Source organism: Myotis nattereri, assembly GCF_964212035.1.
Source record: "Myotis nattereri genome assembly, chromosome: 12".
Classification (NCBI taxonomy): domain Eukaryota; kingdom Metazoa; phylum Chordata; class Mammalia; order Chiroptera; family Vespertilionidae; genus Myotis; species Myotis nattereri.
The window spans coordinates 52,943,672-52,957,060 of record NC_138087.1 but is presented as its reverse complement, the minus strand read 5'-3'; the positions used below and the strand labels follow the sequence as shown (position 1 = coordinate 52,957,060).

General features: G+C 40.5%; 1 protein-coding gene across 2 annotated transcripts in view; it reads left to right on the top strand.

Moving 5' to 3' along the window:
• UBAP2 (ubiquitin associated protein 2) overlaps window positions 1-13,389 on the top strand; it is a 101,759-nt gene that overhangs the window by 53,647 nt on the left and 34,723 nt on the right. The window contains exons 7-8 of one of the 2 annotated variants that reach the window (XM_081103650.1): window positions 2,586-2,640; window positions 4,152-4,255. The exons of the other annotated variant lie outside the window; for it this stretch is intronic. Of the exons in view, the coding sequence (XP_080959776.1) occupies window positions 2,586-2,640; window positions 4,152-4,255 (159 nt within the window). The remainder of the gene's footprint in view (window positions 1-2,585; window positions 2,641-4,151; window positions 4,256-13,389) is intronic. 2 annotated transcript variants of the gene reach the window in all.

Below are 13,389 nucleotides of genomic sequence, written 5' to 3'. Positions count from 1 at the left end.
GATTTTTAGTGTATTCATAAAATTGTGTAACTTCACTATACTCAATTTAAGAATATTTTTATCACCTCCCAAAGAAACTTTGTACCTTTTATCAATTCCCAGTTCCTCTATCCTCCTCATCCCATCCCAACAGTAAACAACCAGTAATCAACTTTATTTCTGTAAAGAATTGCCTGTTCTGAACATAACATATAAATAGAATCTTGTGGGGTTTTTTGTGACTGGCTTCTTTCACGTAGCTTAATGTTTTAAAGGTTCATCAACGTTGTAGCATGTATCAGTATTTCATTCCTTTATATGGCTAACTAACATTTCATTGTATGGATATATGGCAAGGTGTTTTTTCTTTTTTTAACCTCTGCTCTTTGATGGTGTTATAATAGACAGTAACTGGTGGTATGCATTATTAGGTTTTTTCCACTTTTTAGGGCATTTCCCTCTATTTTTCCATCTCTGGGAATAGGGTAGATTTTTGTCAAGACCATATTTTTTAATAGTTTAATTTGAACTTTTGGATAAGTTAGCTATACATATTTAATATACTTTTTAGTTACATTAACATAGTTAATATGACTCCTGGCAACCACCTTTCTCTGAATTTGACTATTCTTATGTCCTCATATACGTAGAATCAAAATATTTGACCTTTTCTAACTGGCCTGTTTCACTTAGCTCAATGTCCTCAAGGTTCATCTCTGTGGTAACATGTGTCACAATTTCCTTCTTTTTAAAGCTGAATAATAATTCCACTGTATGTACATACCACATTTTGCTTATCTATTTATCTACTGATGGACCCTTTGGTTGCTTCTGCCTTTTGGTGTTCAACTATCTTGTTAAAACCCTACTTTCAAATTCTCTTGGGTATATAGCCACATGTGGAATTGCAGGACCATGTGGTAATTCTATTTTTAAATTTTGAGGGAACTGCCATACTGTTTTCCATAATGACTGCACCATTTTCTATTCCTTACCAAACAGTGCACAAGGGTTTCAATTTCTCTACATGCTTGCAAACTCTTATTATATTCTATTCTTTTTCTCTCTGTTATCAGGTTTCCCTAACGATGATTAGTGATGTTGCGAATCTGTTCATATGCCTTTTGACCATTGGTATATATTCTCTGGAGAAATATTCGAGTTCTTTGCCCAGTTTTGAATTGGGTTGTTCATTTTGTTGTTGAATTGTAGATGTTCTTCATAAATTCTCGATCTTACTCCTTTTCAAATATATGATGTGCAGATATTCTACAGGTTGCTTTTGTACTCTATTGATATTGTCTTTCAAATACGTATTTATTTATTTTTTGTTGATAGTGAATTTGATGCACAAATCTAAAGTATTTTTTTCTTCCTTGCCTATGCCTTGGTGTCATACCCAAGAAATCATTAACTCAATGCTCTGAAGTTATATTTTCTTCTTAGAGTTGTATAGTTTTAGCTCTTTAGGTCTTTAATCCACAGTTTAGGACTTTGATCAAGAAAGACTGCAGCCCTAACCGGTATGGCTCAGTGGATAGAGCCGTCCGCCTGCGGACTGAAAGGTCCCAGGTTCGATTCCGGTCAAGGGCATGTACCTTGGTTGCAGGCACATTCCCAGTAGGGGGTGTGCAGGAGGCAGCTGATCGATGTTTCTCTCTCATCGATGTTTCTAACTCTCTATCCCTCTTCCTTCCTCTCTGTAAAAAATCAATAAAATATATTTAAAAAAAAAAAAGAAAGAAAGACTGCAGAGTTGTGGAATGAAACTTTTTCTTCTTGCTAGCTGGCTTGCTTGCTGGCACTTTCGTTATTGGTTAAAGTCCTAGTATTAAAAATGGTGTTTAATTTACAGTACCTTCAGCTTACTTAGCAGTTTCTTCTTTGCTTCTCATTTCATTTTATAGTAGAGGCTTTAAAATGTCATTTTGTTTACACTAGGTGGTTTTATTTTATTTATTTATGTACTTAAAAACAGTTGACAGCATTTGGAAGATTAATACAAAGCATAGATCCATTGACATCTATTTTTTACATAAAGAGGTGAATTATTTCTTTTGTTATTGTTTTTTTTTTTAATCCTCACCCAAGGATATTTTTCCATTGATTTTTAGAGAGAGTGGAAGAGAGAGGGAAAGACAGAGAGAAACATCTATGTGAGAGAAGCACATTGATTGGTTGCCTCCTGCATGAACCCCACCAGGGCCCTGGATGGGGAGGAGCCTGCAACTGAGGTATGTGCCCCTGACCGGAATCGAACTCGGGAACCTTTGGTCCATAGGCCGATGCTATTCACTGAGCCAAACCGGCTAGAGCTGCACTAGGTAGTTTTAAAAGACCCAGAATATTTTTTAATATAGCCTGCCCATATTAAGCTGCTACATATCACAAATAGTATACAAGCAGATAAAATTTTTTCTATCCTTTGAAATCAATAACTTTGTAGGTAGTTGTGTCAATAGAGACCAGTAGATTGGGTGCACCAGAGGGAATGATGGTGCTGTTAGGAACAGTGACAATATTGAGTAGGTGCATATAGGATGAAGTTGGTCAAATTGCAGTTGTGTAGGACATAAGTATTATTTTACACTATAATTTTTTTAAAGGATTTGGACGTGGCAGAGGGAGAGGGGCAGGACGATTCTCAGCCCAAGGCATGGGGTAAGTGTAGCCATCCTGTTTTTGTAGTTCTCTAGTTGTTATTTTAAGGGTTTTCTTTCTCTATGCCCAGTTTATTCTGGTAAGTCAGGTGTTTTTGATACATAAGAGAAAGTAGTAAAAAAGTAAAATAGTACAAATAAAATTGTATTGCATTGGACCTTAGAGCAGAGTTTCTAGCCTTGACTCTGTTGACATTTTGGATTGGATAATAGTTTGTTGAGGTGGTTGGGTGTCTTTTACAATGTAGGATGTGTAGCAACATCCCTGGCCTTTCCCTACTAGATGCCTGTAGCACTCCTTCTCAAGTTATGATATTCAAAAATGTCTCCAGACATTGCCACATGCTCCCTGGGAGGGAGGTGCACAATCACCCCTAGCTGTAAACCACTGCATAATGGGTATGTTGGTAAAGCCAGCAATTGTCTTTGAATGGTAAGTAAATGCTATCTTTATTTATGTAAAAGCAATAGTTTTTTCCTGAAATGTAATGGTGACCATACTGTTATTAAATAAATGGTATAATCAATACTTTTTTTTCATTATTTCTTAATGTTCTTTTACTTTTTCCTGCTTCTAAAACTTTAGCTCCCCCTGGATTTTTAGAAAAATATAAAATAAAAAGAAAGAAAAAAAGTTTTAAAGCATTTTACAGAATCCAGATGCAGATTACAATCAAGAAAGGAAGGGAATTGGTTCCAGAAAAAGCCCTTTTTCTCTCCATAGCTTCAGGGCAGCACTGTTTGGGGTCACTTCCTTCAGGTGGTACCTCTTGCCATCTTTTTTCTTCCTCAGCTCCCTGTAGACAAAGGAAGGATGAAAACACTTAAATACCTATGCCCAGCACAGTAGCTTTAAACTGTCTTGCGGATTTTACTGTGTACTTTCAAACTTATTCCTTCGTGATTTTTTTTAAAAGTTGATACTGAAATTAAGCTGGGGGGAAAAAATCTGTTGTGAAGATTTTAGAAATAGTATTTAATTTGGCTCTAGTTACTAGACCTCCGAGTCATGGGTGTTTAGGATTTTAATGAACAACAACAACAAAAAAGAGGTACTGAATAAAAACATTTTTTATCAGATGTTTCTATACAAAAAGGATCCTATACAACTGCTGTAAAAGGATCAAAGTCAAACTTGGATTCTGACTTGGGAAGAAAAGACTAGTTGCCTGTTTGAAGTCCGGGGTTAGTTTTCAGGGGGCTTTCCATAGAGCCCTGATGCTGCCTAGAATGATTATGCCTCCACACCTGCTTTAGGATGCAGAGGACAGCAACTTAGGGAAATAGGGGTATCTTATAAGAGTGTATGGAAGATCCGTAGGCAACTCTGCTTTTCAGAAAATCTGCATCTTAATGTCAAGAGGAATGAGCTATAGTTAAATAGGAGAAGGAGGGTGAAGTTTCATAGCATTTCTTAGAAGGGAAAGGACTTCTTTTGCGGAAGATGATGTACAGTTAATTTTGTGACTTTGGTGATTGCTTCATTGCCTTTATTCTTTATCTCAAACCCAGGACATTTAATCCTGCAGACTATTCAGATTCTCCATCTATAGATGGGTGTGGGACAAAACCAGTAGTTTGGGAAGCCGCTCAGAATGGTGCAGATGAGGGAAGTGGTAAGTGTCCATTCTTATCAGAGATGTATTTTTAAAGTTTGAGTTAGCATGCATATAAAGATGACATCAAAGTGCTGATGAAGAATAACGAAAAAGCTTGCTGTCCTACACCTGAGACTACTAGCTTGTCCTTACATTTCCAAAGTCTCTCACCTATAAATCTCATTGATGATAAGACATTTGATTTTGTTTCCTTTCTGCACTCTGAGGAATAGGTTGTAATCAGGCTATGTGAGTCAGCACAAATCCACCCTCAAATCTCAGTATGTCATGGATTTCTTTTTATTTTATTTATTTATTTTTTAAAATATATTTTACTGATTTTTACAGAGAGGAAGGGATAGGGATAGAGAGTTAGAAACATCGATGAGAGAGAAACATTGATCAGCTGCCTCCTGCACACCTCCTACTGGGGATGTGCCCACAACCAAGGTACATGCCCTTGACCAGAATCGAACCTGGGACCTTTCAGTCCGCAGGCTGACGCTCTATCCACTGAGCCAAACCTGTCAGGGCATGGATTTCTTTTTATTAATATTTTTTAAAAATTATAGTCAACATTCAATATTATATTAGTTTTAGGTGTACAGCATAGTAGTTAGGCACTTATATAACTTATGAAATGATCTCCCTAAGTCTAGTTTCTTCCCCAGCCCTCTGTCAATCTCCCACCACATCCCCACCAGTGTGTCAGGGATTTATAGAATTTCTTAGGAGAAGACTTATTACTGAAAATACCATTGCTAATGGTGGACAGTAAAATTTGGCCAGATAAAGTGGTAGTAGATGATAGATGGGTTTGGAGCAACAATTGCTTTTGCAGGTTTTTTTCTGTATCCTTCTGTTTTTGGATTATTTCTTTTCTAAAATTCATGGGTAGATATTTGTTGATTGGGTATGATTATTTAATAGAGCTTTTTGGAGGGTTTGTTCATGATAAGAACTACTGCGATTGTATTTATAAAGATACAATTTGAGTCCCGCTGGAGTGGCTCAATTGGTTGAGCGTCACCCAGTGCACCCAAAGGTTGCCAATTTGAGTTCTGGTCAGGGCACAGGCCTGGGTTGCGGGTTTTTTTGTTATTGTTGTGTTAATTCTAACCAAAGCATATTTTTTCCATTGATTTTGAGAGAGAGTGGAAGGGAGGGGAAGTGGGGGAGAGAGAGAGAGCGAGAGACAGACAGACAGACAGACAGATAGACAGACATTGATGTGAGAAAGACACATAGATTGGTGCCTCCTGCATGCACTCAGGAACCAACATGCAAACCAGGTACGTACTCATGATTAGGAATTGAACCTGAGACCCTTCGGTGAGTAGGCTGACACTCCCATCTACTGAGTGACACCAGCCAGAGCTGGGTTGCAGGTTTAATCCCCAGTCGGAGAACATATAGAAGGCAACCTATCGATGTTTCTCTCTCCCTCTCTTCCTTTCTCCCTCCAAGTATGTCCTTAGGTGAGGATTTTTAAAAAAATGAAGACATAATTTGACACCTCTATATAGCATCAACCCTGGTCAGGAAATAAGACTATGCATCACATGCACAATCATGAACTAGAAATCAAAGATACTGTACAGATGACCAACAAAAGTTATAAATGGTAATTTGAAAAGACTAGTAAAATTGATAAATTTATTTGAGACTGTTCAGGGGAAGGAGAAGCATAAATAACTGATTCTAGGAATGAGGAGGAATATTGATATTATTTATAATTATTATAGTTGTTAAAAGATCATAGGAAGACACTTTATGTCACATAATGTATTGTGCTAACATTTGAAATTACACAATGATCTCACTCTTCAACACAGATATAAAGTCTTTTTTGAGGGGCTCTTTTTAATTTAATTTATTGTTGAAAGCATTACAGATGTCCCCACTTATTTCCCCCATTGACTCCCTCCACCCCGCTCTCATCCCCTCCCCAGGCCTTCCCCACACTATTGTCTGTCCATAGGCTATGCATATAAGCATATAAGTTCATTGGTTAATCTAGTCCCGCCTCCACCCCCCTTTCCTCTGAAATATGTCAGTCTGTTGCATGCTTCAATGCCTCTTGATTTTTTTTTTTTAATATATATTTTTATTGATTTCAGAGAGGAAGGGAGAGGGAGAGATAGAAATGTCAATGATGAGAGAGGATCATTGATCGGCTGCCTTCTGCACATCCCACAGTGGGGACTGAGCCTGCATCCCGGGCATATGCCCTGACTGGGAATCGAATCTTGACCTCCTGGTTCATAAGTCGACACTCAACCACTGAGTCACGCCACCGTTCATCAGTTTATTTTGTTCATTAGATTCCTCATATAAGTGAGATCATGTGATACTTATCTTTCTTTGACTGGCGTATTTCACTTAGCATAATACTTTCCAGGTCTCTCCATGCTGTTGCAAATGGTAAGAGTTTCTTTTTACAGCTGCATAGTATCTATTGTGTAAATGTACCACAGTTTTTTAAATTCATTCATCTACTGATGGGCATTTGGGCTGTTTGCAGATCTTTGCTATTGAGAATAATGCTGCTATGAACATAGAGGTGCATATATTCTTTCTGATTGGTGATTCTGGTATCCTAGGATATATTCCTAGAACTGGGATAACTGGGTCAAATGGCAGTTCCATTTTTAATTTTTTGAGGATACTCCACACTCTTTTCCATAGTAACTGTACTGGGTTCCTTGTTTCTCCACTTCCTCACCAGCACTTGTTGTTTGTTGATTTATTGATGATAGCCATTCTGACAGGTGTGAGGTGGCACCTCGCTGTCATTTTAATTTGCATCTCTCTGATGATTAGTGACATTGAGCATTTTTTCATGTCTCTTGGCCATTTCTGTGTCCTCCTTAGAAAAGTATCTATTCAGGTCTTATGCCCATATTTTAATCGGGTTGCTTGTCTTCCATTTGTTGAGTTGTATGATTACTTTATGTATTTTGGAAATTAATCCCTTATCAAATGTATAATTGGCAAATATATTCTCCCATACAGTGAGTTCTTTTTTCATTTTGATGCTGGTGTCTTCTGTGCTGAAGCAATTTTTTTAAAATCTTTATTGTTGAAAGTATTACGTATGTGTCCCCCCCCATTATCCCTATTCAGCCTACCCTTGCCCCTCACCCCATGTCTTCACCACTCTATTGTCTGAGTTCATGGGTTTTGCATATATGCATACAAGGTCTTTAGTTGATTACCTCACTCCTACCCACCCTCTCCCACCTTCCGAGATTCCGCATTATGTTCTACTAGAGGCCTAGTGCATGAAACTTGTGCATGGGAGTGGGGGGTGGGGGTTCCTCAGCCCGGCCTGCACCCTCTTCAATCTGGGACCCCTCAAGGGATGTCCGACTGCCCTGCGGGATCGGGCCTAAACTGGTGCTCAGACATCCCTCTCGCAATCCAGGACCGCTGGCTCCTAACCACTCGCCTGCCTGATCACCCCTAACTGCCTCTGCCTGACCTGATCACCCCCTAACCACCTCTGCCTGTCGGCCTGATCGTCGTCCCCTAATTGCCCTCCCCTGCTGGCTTGATTGCCCCCTAACTGCTCCCCTGCCAGCCTGATTGCCCCTAACTGCCCTCCCCTGCCGACCTGATCGTCCCTAACTGCCTCCCCTGCCGACCTGATCGTCCCTAACTGCCCTCCCCTGCCAGCCTGATCGCCCCCTAACTGCCTCTGCCTGCCGGCCTGATCACCCCCTAACTGCTCCCCTGCTGGCCTGATCGCCCCTAACTGCCTCTGCCTCAGCCCCTGCCACCATGGCTTTGTCTGGAAGGACGTCCAGAAGACGTCTGGTCTAATGAGCATATTACCCTTTATTAGTATACAGTGGGGCCTTGACTTACGAGTGTCTCGACTAACGAGTTTTTTGAGATACGAGCCGTCTCTCGGCCGATTTTTTGCTTTGAGTTGCAAGCTAAAATTCGGGTTACGAGCCAGCTTCAGATACCCCACCACTAGTTGGCACAGCAAACGTCACAGTGAACGCCACAACATCAGCCCAGCATCACGTGTCTCACTCGTTCACTTTATGATTTGACATACGAGTAATTTGAGTTACAAGCTCTGTCACGGAACGAATTAAATTCGTAAGTCAAGGCCCCACTGTAGATGCTTCCATGTCTCTGGATCCACTTCCATTCATCAGTTTATTTTGTTAATTAGATTCCACATATGAATGAGATCATGTGATACTTGTCTTTATCTGACTGACTTATTTCACTTAGCATGATATTCTCCAGGTTCCTTCATGCTGTCTCAAAGGGTAAGAAATTCTTTTTTACTGCTGCATAGTACTAGTATTCCATGGTATAAATGTGCCACAGCTTGCTTTTTTTTTTAAATTAAATCTTTATTGTTCAGATTATTACAGTTGTTCCTCTTTTTTCCCCCCATAGCTCTCCTCCACCCAGTTCCCACCCCACCCTCTGCCCTTACCCCTCCCACTGTCCTCATCCATAGGTGTATGATTTTTGTCCAGTCTCTTCCTGCACCCCCACACCCATTTCCCCCCAAGAATTGTCAGTCCACTCCCTTTCCATGCCCCTGGTTCTATTATATTCACCAGTTTACTCTGTTCATCAGATTTTTTATTCACTTGATTTTTAGATTCACTTGTTGATAGATATGTATTTGCTGTTCATAATTTTTATCTTTACCTTTTTCTTCTTCCTCTTCTTAAAAAATACCTTTCAGCATTTCATATAATGCTGGTTTGGTGGTGATGAACTCCTTTAGCTTTTTCTTATCTGTCCTTCAATTCTGAATGATAGCTTTGCTAGATAAAGTAATCTTGGTTGTAGGTTCTTGCTATTCATCACTTTGAATATTTCTTGCCACTCCCTTCTGGCCTGCATAGTTTCTGTTGAGAAATCAGCTGACAGTCGTATGGGTACTCCCTTGTAGGTAACTGACTGTTTTTCTCTTGTTATTTTTAAGATTTTCTCTTTGTCTTTTGCCCTTGGCATTTTAATTATGATGTGTCTTGGTGTGGTCCTCTTTGGATTCCTTTTGTTTGGGGTTCTCTGCGTTTCCTGGGCTTGTAAGTCTATTTCTTTCACCAGGTAGGGGAAGTTTTCTGTCATTTCTTCAAATAGGTTTTCAATATCTTGCTCTCTCTCTCCTTCTGGCACACCCATAATTCGGATGTTGGTATGCTTGAAGTTGTCCCAGAGGCTCCTTACACTATCTTGATAATTTTGGATTCTTTTTTCTTTTTGCTTTTCTAGTTGGGTATTTTTTGCTTCTTCGTATTTCAAATCTTTGACCTGATTCTTGGGATCCTCTTGTCTGCTGTTGGATCTCTGTATATTATTCTTTATTGCAGTCAGTGTATGCTTAATTTCTAGTTGGTCTTTTTTCATATCCTCCAGGGTCTCACTAAATTTATCGGCGGTTTCTAGAAAATTCTTGAAAAACCTTATAACCGTGGTTTTGAACTCTATATCCAGTAGTTTGCTTTCCTTCATTTCTGTCATTTGTGATCTGTTTCTTTGTCTCCACATTTTGGCTGCTTCCCTGTGTTGATAGAGTGGCTTTCTGTGCTAGGTGTCCTATAGGGCCCAGTGGCTCAGCCTCCCCAGTTATCTGAGGTGGACACTCTTGGTGCACCCCTTTGTGGGCTGTGTGCACAGTCTTGTTGTAGTTAAGCCTTGATTGTTGTAGGTATCACTGGGAGGAATTGACCTCCAGGCCTATTGGCTGTGAGAATCAGCTGTGTCTATGGTGGGAGAACTTCTGTGCTGAAGACACCCTTCTGGGGCAAGACTTGCTTCAGTGGGGCTTTGGTGCTCACTGAGTCTGCCCCAAGTGTGTTCCTTATGGATCTGCCCTCACTGAGTCTGCCCCGAGTGTGTTCCTTATGGATCTGAGGAGTTGTAATCTGGATGGTCCCACTCTGACCACTGGGTACACTGGCTCTTGGATCTAAGGAGGTGCTAATTTAGCCTCTGCCTGAGGCTACCCAGCAGGAGTGATGGAGAGACCTGCAGATTCCCCTTCCTTGTTTGGGGTTTGGAGGTGCCCAGATGAGACCCAGCTGTGAAGCAACGCAAGCTGCTGTGGGGCCTTGGGCCTTCTCTTGGAAGTTCTGGGTCTGTTTGGCCCAACTGCAGTTTGTTAGGTAATTTTCAGATTGCAAAGGGCCAAGGCATTCATATGCAGAAGCCTCTGCCGCAGCTTGGGTGGGGCCGGGGTCTCAAGGAATCAACAGGGCAGAGAAAGCAGCTATGGCTGCTCCTCAGCCCTGCCCTAAGAGGCCCCGGGTCTCAGTGTCCCGGTAATCACTGCAAGCACCTCTGAGGGAAAGCCGCCTGCGCGTTCTGCCCGCTGCCAGACAGTCCTGTTTCTCCCTGTATGAGTCTGGGTCCCCAGAGACTTCCCGGAACTGGAGTTCAGAGCAGTCGGGAGCTTGTTACTCCCTCCCTCCACGCGGTTGCCAGCCCTTGCCTCGTGCGCCTCTGTACCTCTGCACTTTACTTCCGCACCTTCTCTGAGTCAGTGTGCTTTTCTCTTTCCTTCTAGTTGTAGAATTTCCACTCAGCCAGCCTTCCTGTAGTTCTGGGTAATGTCCGTTTTGTCTTTTAGTTGTATTTTTGAAGTTGTTGTGGGAGGCAGCAATTTCCGATGTTTACCTATGCGGCCATCTTGGTTTTTCCCGTGCCACAGCTTTTTAATCCACTTGTTTACTGATGGGCACTTGGGCTGTTTACAGATCTTAGCTATTATAAATCATTCTGCTATGAACATAAGGGTGCATACTTTCTTTCTGATTGGTGTCTTGGGTTTCTTAGGACAGCAGTTGCCAACCTTTCAGGCCTCATGGACCACTAGTGGTCCATGGACCACTGTTTGGTGACTACTGTCTTAGGATATATTCCTAGAAGTGGGATTACTGGGTCAAATGGCAGTTCCATATTTAATTTTTTGAGGAAATTCCATACTGTTTTCCATAATGGCTCTACCAGTCTGCATTCCCACTGGCAGTGTACTAGGGTTCTTTTCTCCATATCCTCAAAGCTTTTTATTGTGATGTAGCCCCATTTGTTTATTTTCTCCTTTGTTTCTCTTTCCCTAGGCAATGTATTGGTGAAAATTCTGCTCTGTGGGATGTCTGATATTTTGCTGCTTATGTTTTCTTCTAGGATTTTTATGGATTTGCAACTTAACATTTAAGTCTTTTATCTATTTTGAGTTTATTTTTGTGTATGGTGTAAGTTGGTGGTCTAGTTTCATTTTTTTTGCATGTATCTGTCAAATTTTCCCAACACCATTTATTGAAGAGACTGTCTTGATTCCATTGTATGCTCAAGCCTCCTTTGTCAAATATTAATGGAGCATAATAGTTTAGGTCAATTTCTGGGTTCTCTGTTCTGTTCCATTGATCTATATTCCTGTTCTTGTGCCATACCAGGCTGTTTTGATTACACTGGCTTTGTAGTATAACTTGAAGTCAGGTATTGTGATTCTCCCAACTTTGTTTTTTCTTTATCAGGCTTACTGCAGTTATTCGGGGTCTTTTTTGGTTCCATATAATTTTTTTGGAGTATTCGTTCTAGATCTGTGGAATATGCCAGTGGTATTTTGATAGGGATTGCATTGAGTCTATAGATTGCTTTGGGTAGTATGGGCATTTTAATGATATTAATTCTGCCAATCAATGAACACAATATATTCTTCCATTTGTTTATACCTTCCTCCATCTCTTTTTTTCCAATGTTCTGTAATTTTCTGATTATAAGTCTTTTACCTCCTAGGTTAAGTTTATTCCTACATATCTTAATTTTTTTGTTACAATGGTAAATGGGACTTTTTTTTAGTTTCTCTTTCTGAGAGTTCATTATTGGTGTATAAGAATGCCACTGGTCTTACCTCTGGTGTTCCAGACTGTGGAGCCCGGCTGGGTTCCAGGCCTCCACCTTCACAGGGAAATAACCCTGCTGAGGCCAGAAGATGCCTCCTCACTTTCAGCCTGCTACCCATGGAGGCTGGGTCAGCCCCTCTCTCGGCCTTGCCCTTTCTACCAGTGTCCAGGGTTTTCTGTCCTTGCTTAATATAAATCTTCTCCTTAGCTGGACCTCAGTTGGTAATTCCAGGTGAATGTTCCCTAGTTTAATTTCCAGTCTGGCCCTGGGAGGAGGTGCAAAAAAGCTGTGCCAGTTTGGCCACCATCTTCTCTCCCCTAGTTATAAAGTCTTAAGCCAAAATACTGGGGAACAGAATGCAGTAAGATAGAAAAAGGATAGTACACATCACAGCCATGTTAAATTTATACCTGGCATTCATATTTAACATTTAAATACCAATAAACTCTTAGATATATATTCAAGGTAATAGGAGACTTAGGTTCATACAAATGTTCTTAGAAGCATAACTCATAATAGCTAAAAAGTAGAAACCAAATGTCTTTCCGTTGATGAATAGATAAGAATAATGTCTATCATCTCTACAATGGAATATTCATTTTCCCTTAAAAAAAAAAAAGAACGAATTACTGCCTGGCTGCTGTAGCCCAGTGGTTGAGCACCAACCTATGTACCAGGAGATTAGGGTTTAATTCCCTGGCAGGGCACATGCCTGGGTTATAGGCTCCATCCCCAGTGTGGGGCATGTAGGAGGCAACCAGTCGATTTTCTCTCACCATTGATGTTTCTGTCTCTCTCTCTCCCTCCCCCTCCTCTCTGAAATCAATAAAAATATAAAATAAATAAATAAATAAATAAATAAATAAATAAATAAATAAGATGAAGTGCTGCCCTAGCCGGTTTGGCTCAGTGGATAGAGCACTGGCCTGCGGACTGAAGAGTCCCGGGTTCAATTCCAGTCAAGGGCACATGCCCGGGTTGCAGGCTCAATCCCCAGTAGGGGGCATTCAGGAGGCAGCCAATCAGTGATTCTCTATCATCATTGATGTTTTCTATCTCTCTCTTTTACTCTGAAATCAATAAAAATATAGTTTTTTCAAAAAAGAATGAAGTACTGATACGTGCTGCAGCATGGATGAACCTTGAAACATCATGCTGAATTAAAGAAGCCAGTTGCAAAGGACCATATATTTTATATTGTATGATTTCATTTATGCGAAGTGCCCAGATTAGACAAATACATAGCGACTAAAAGTAGATTGGGA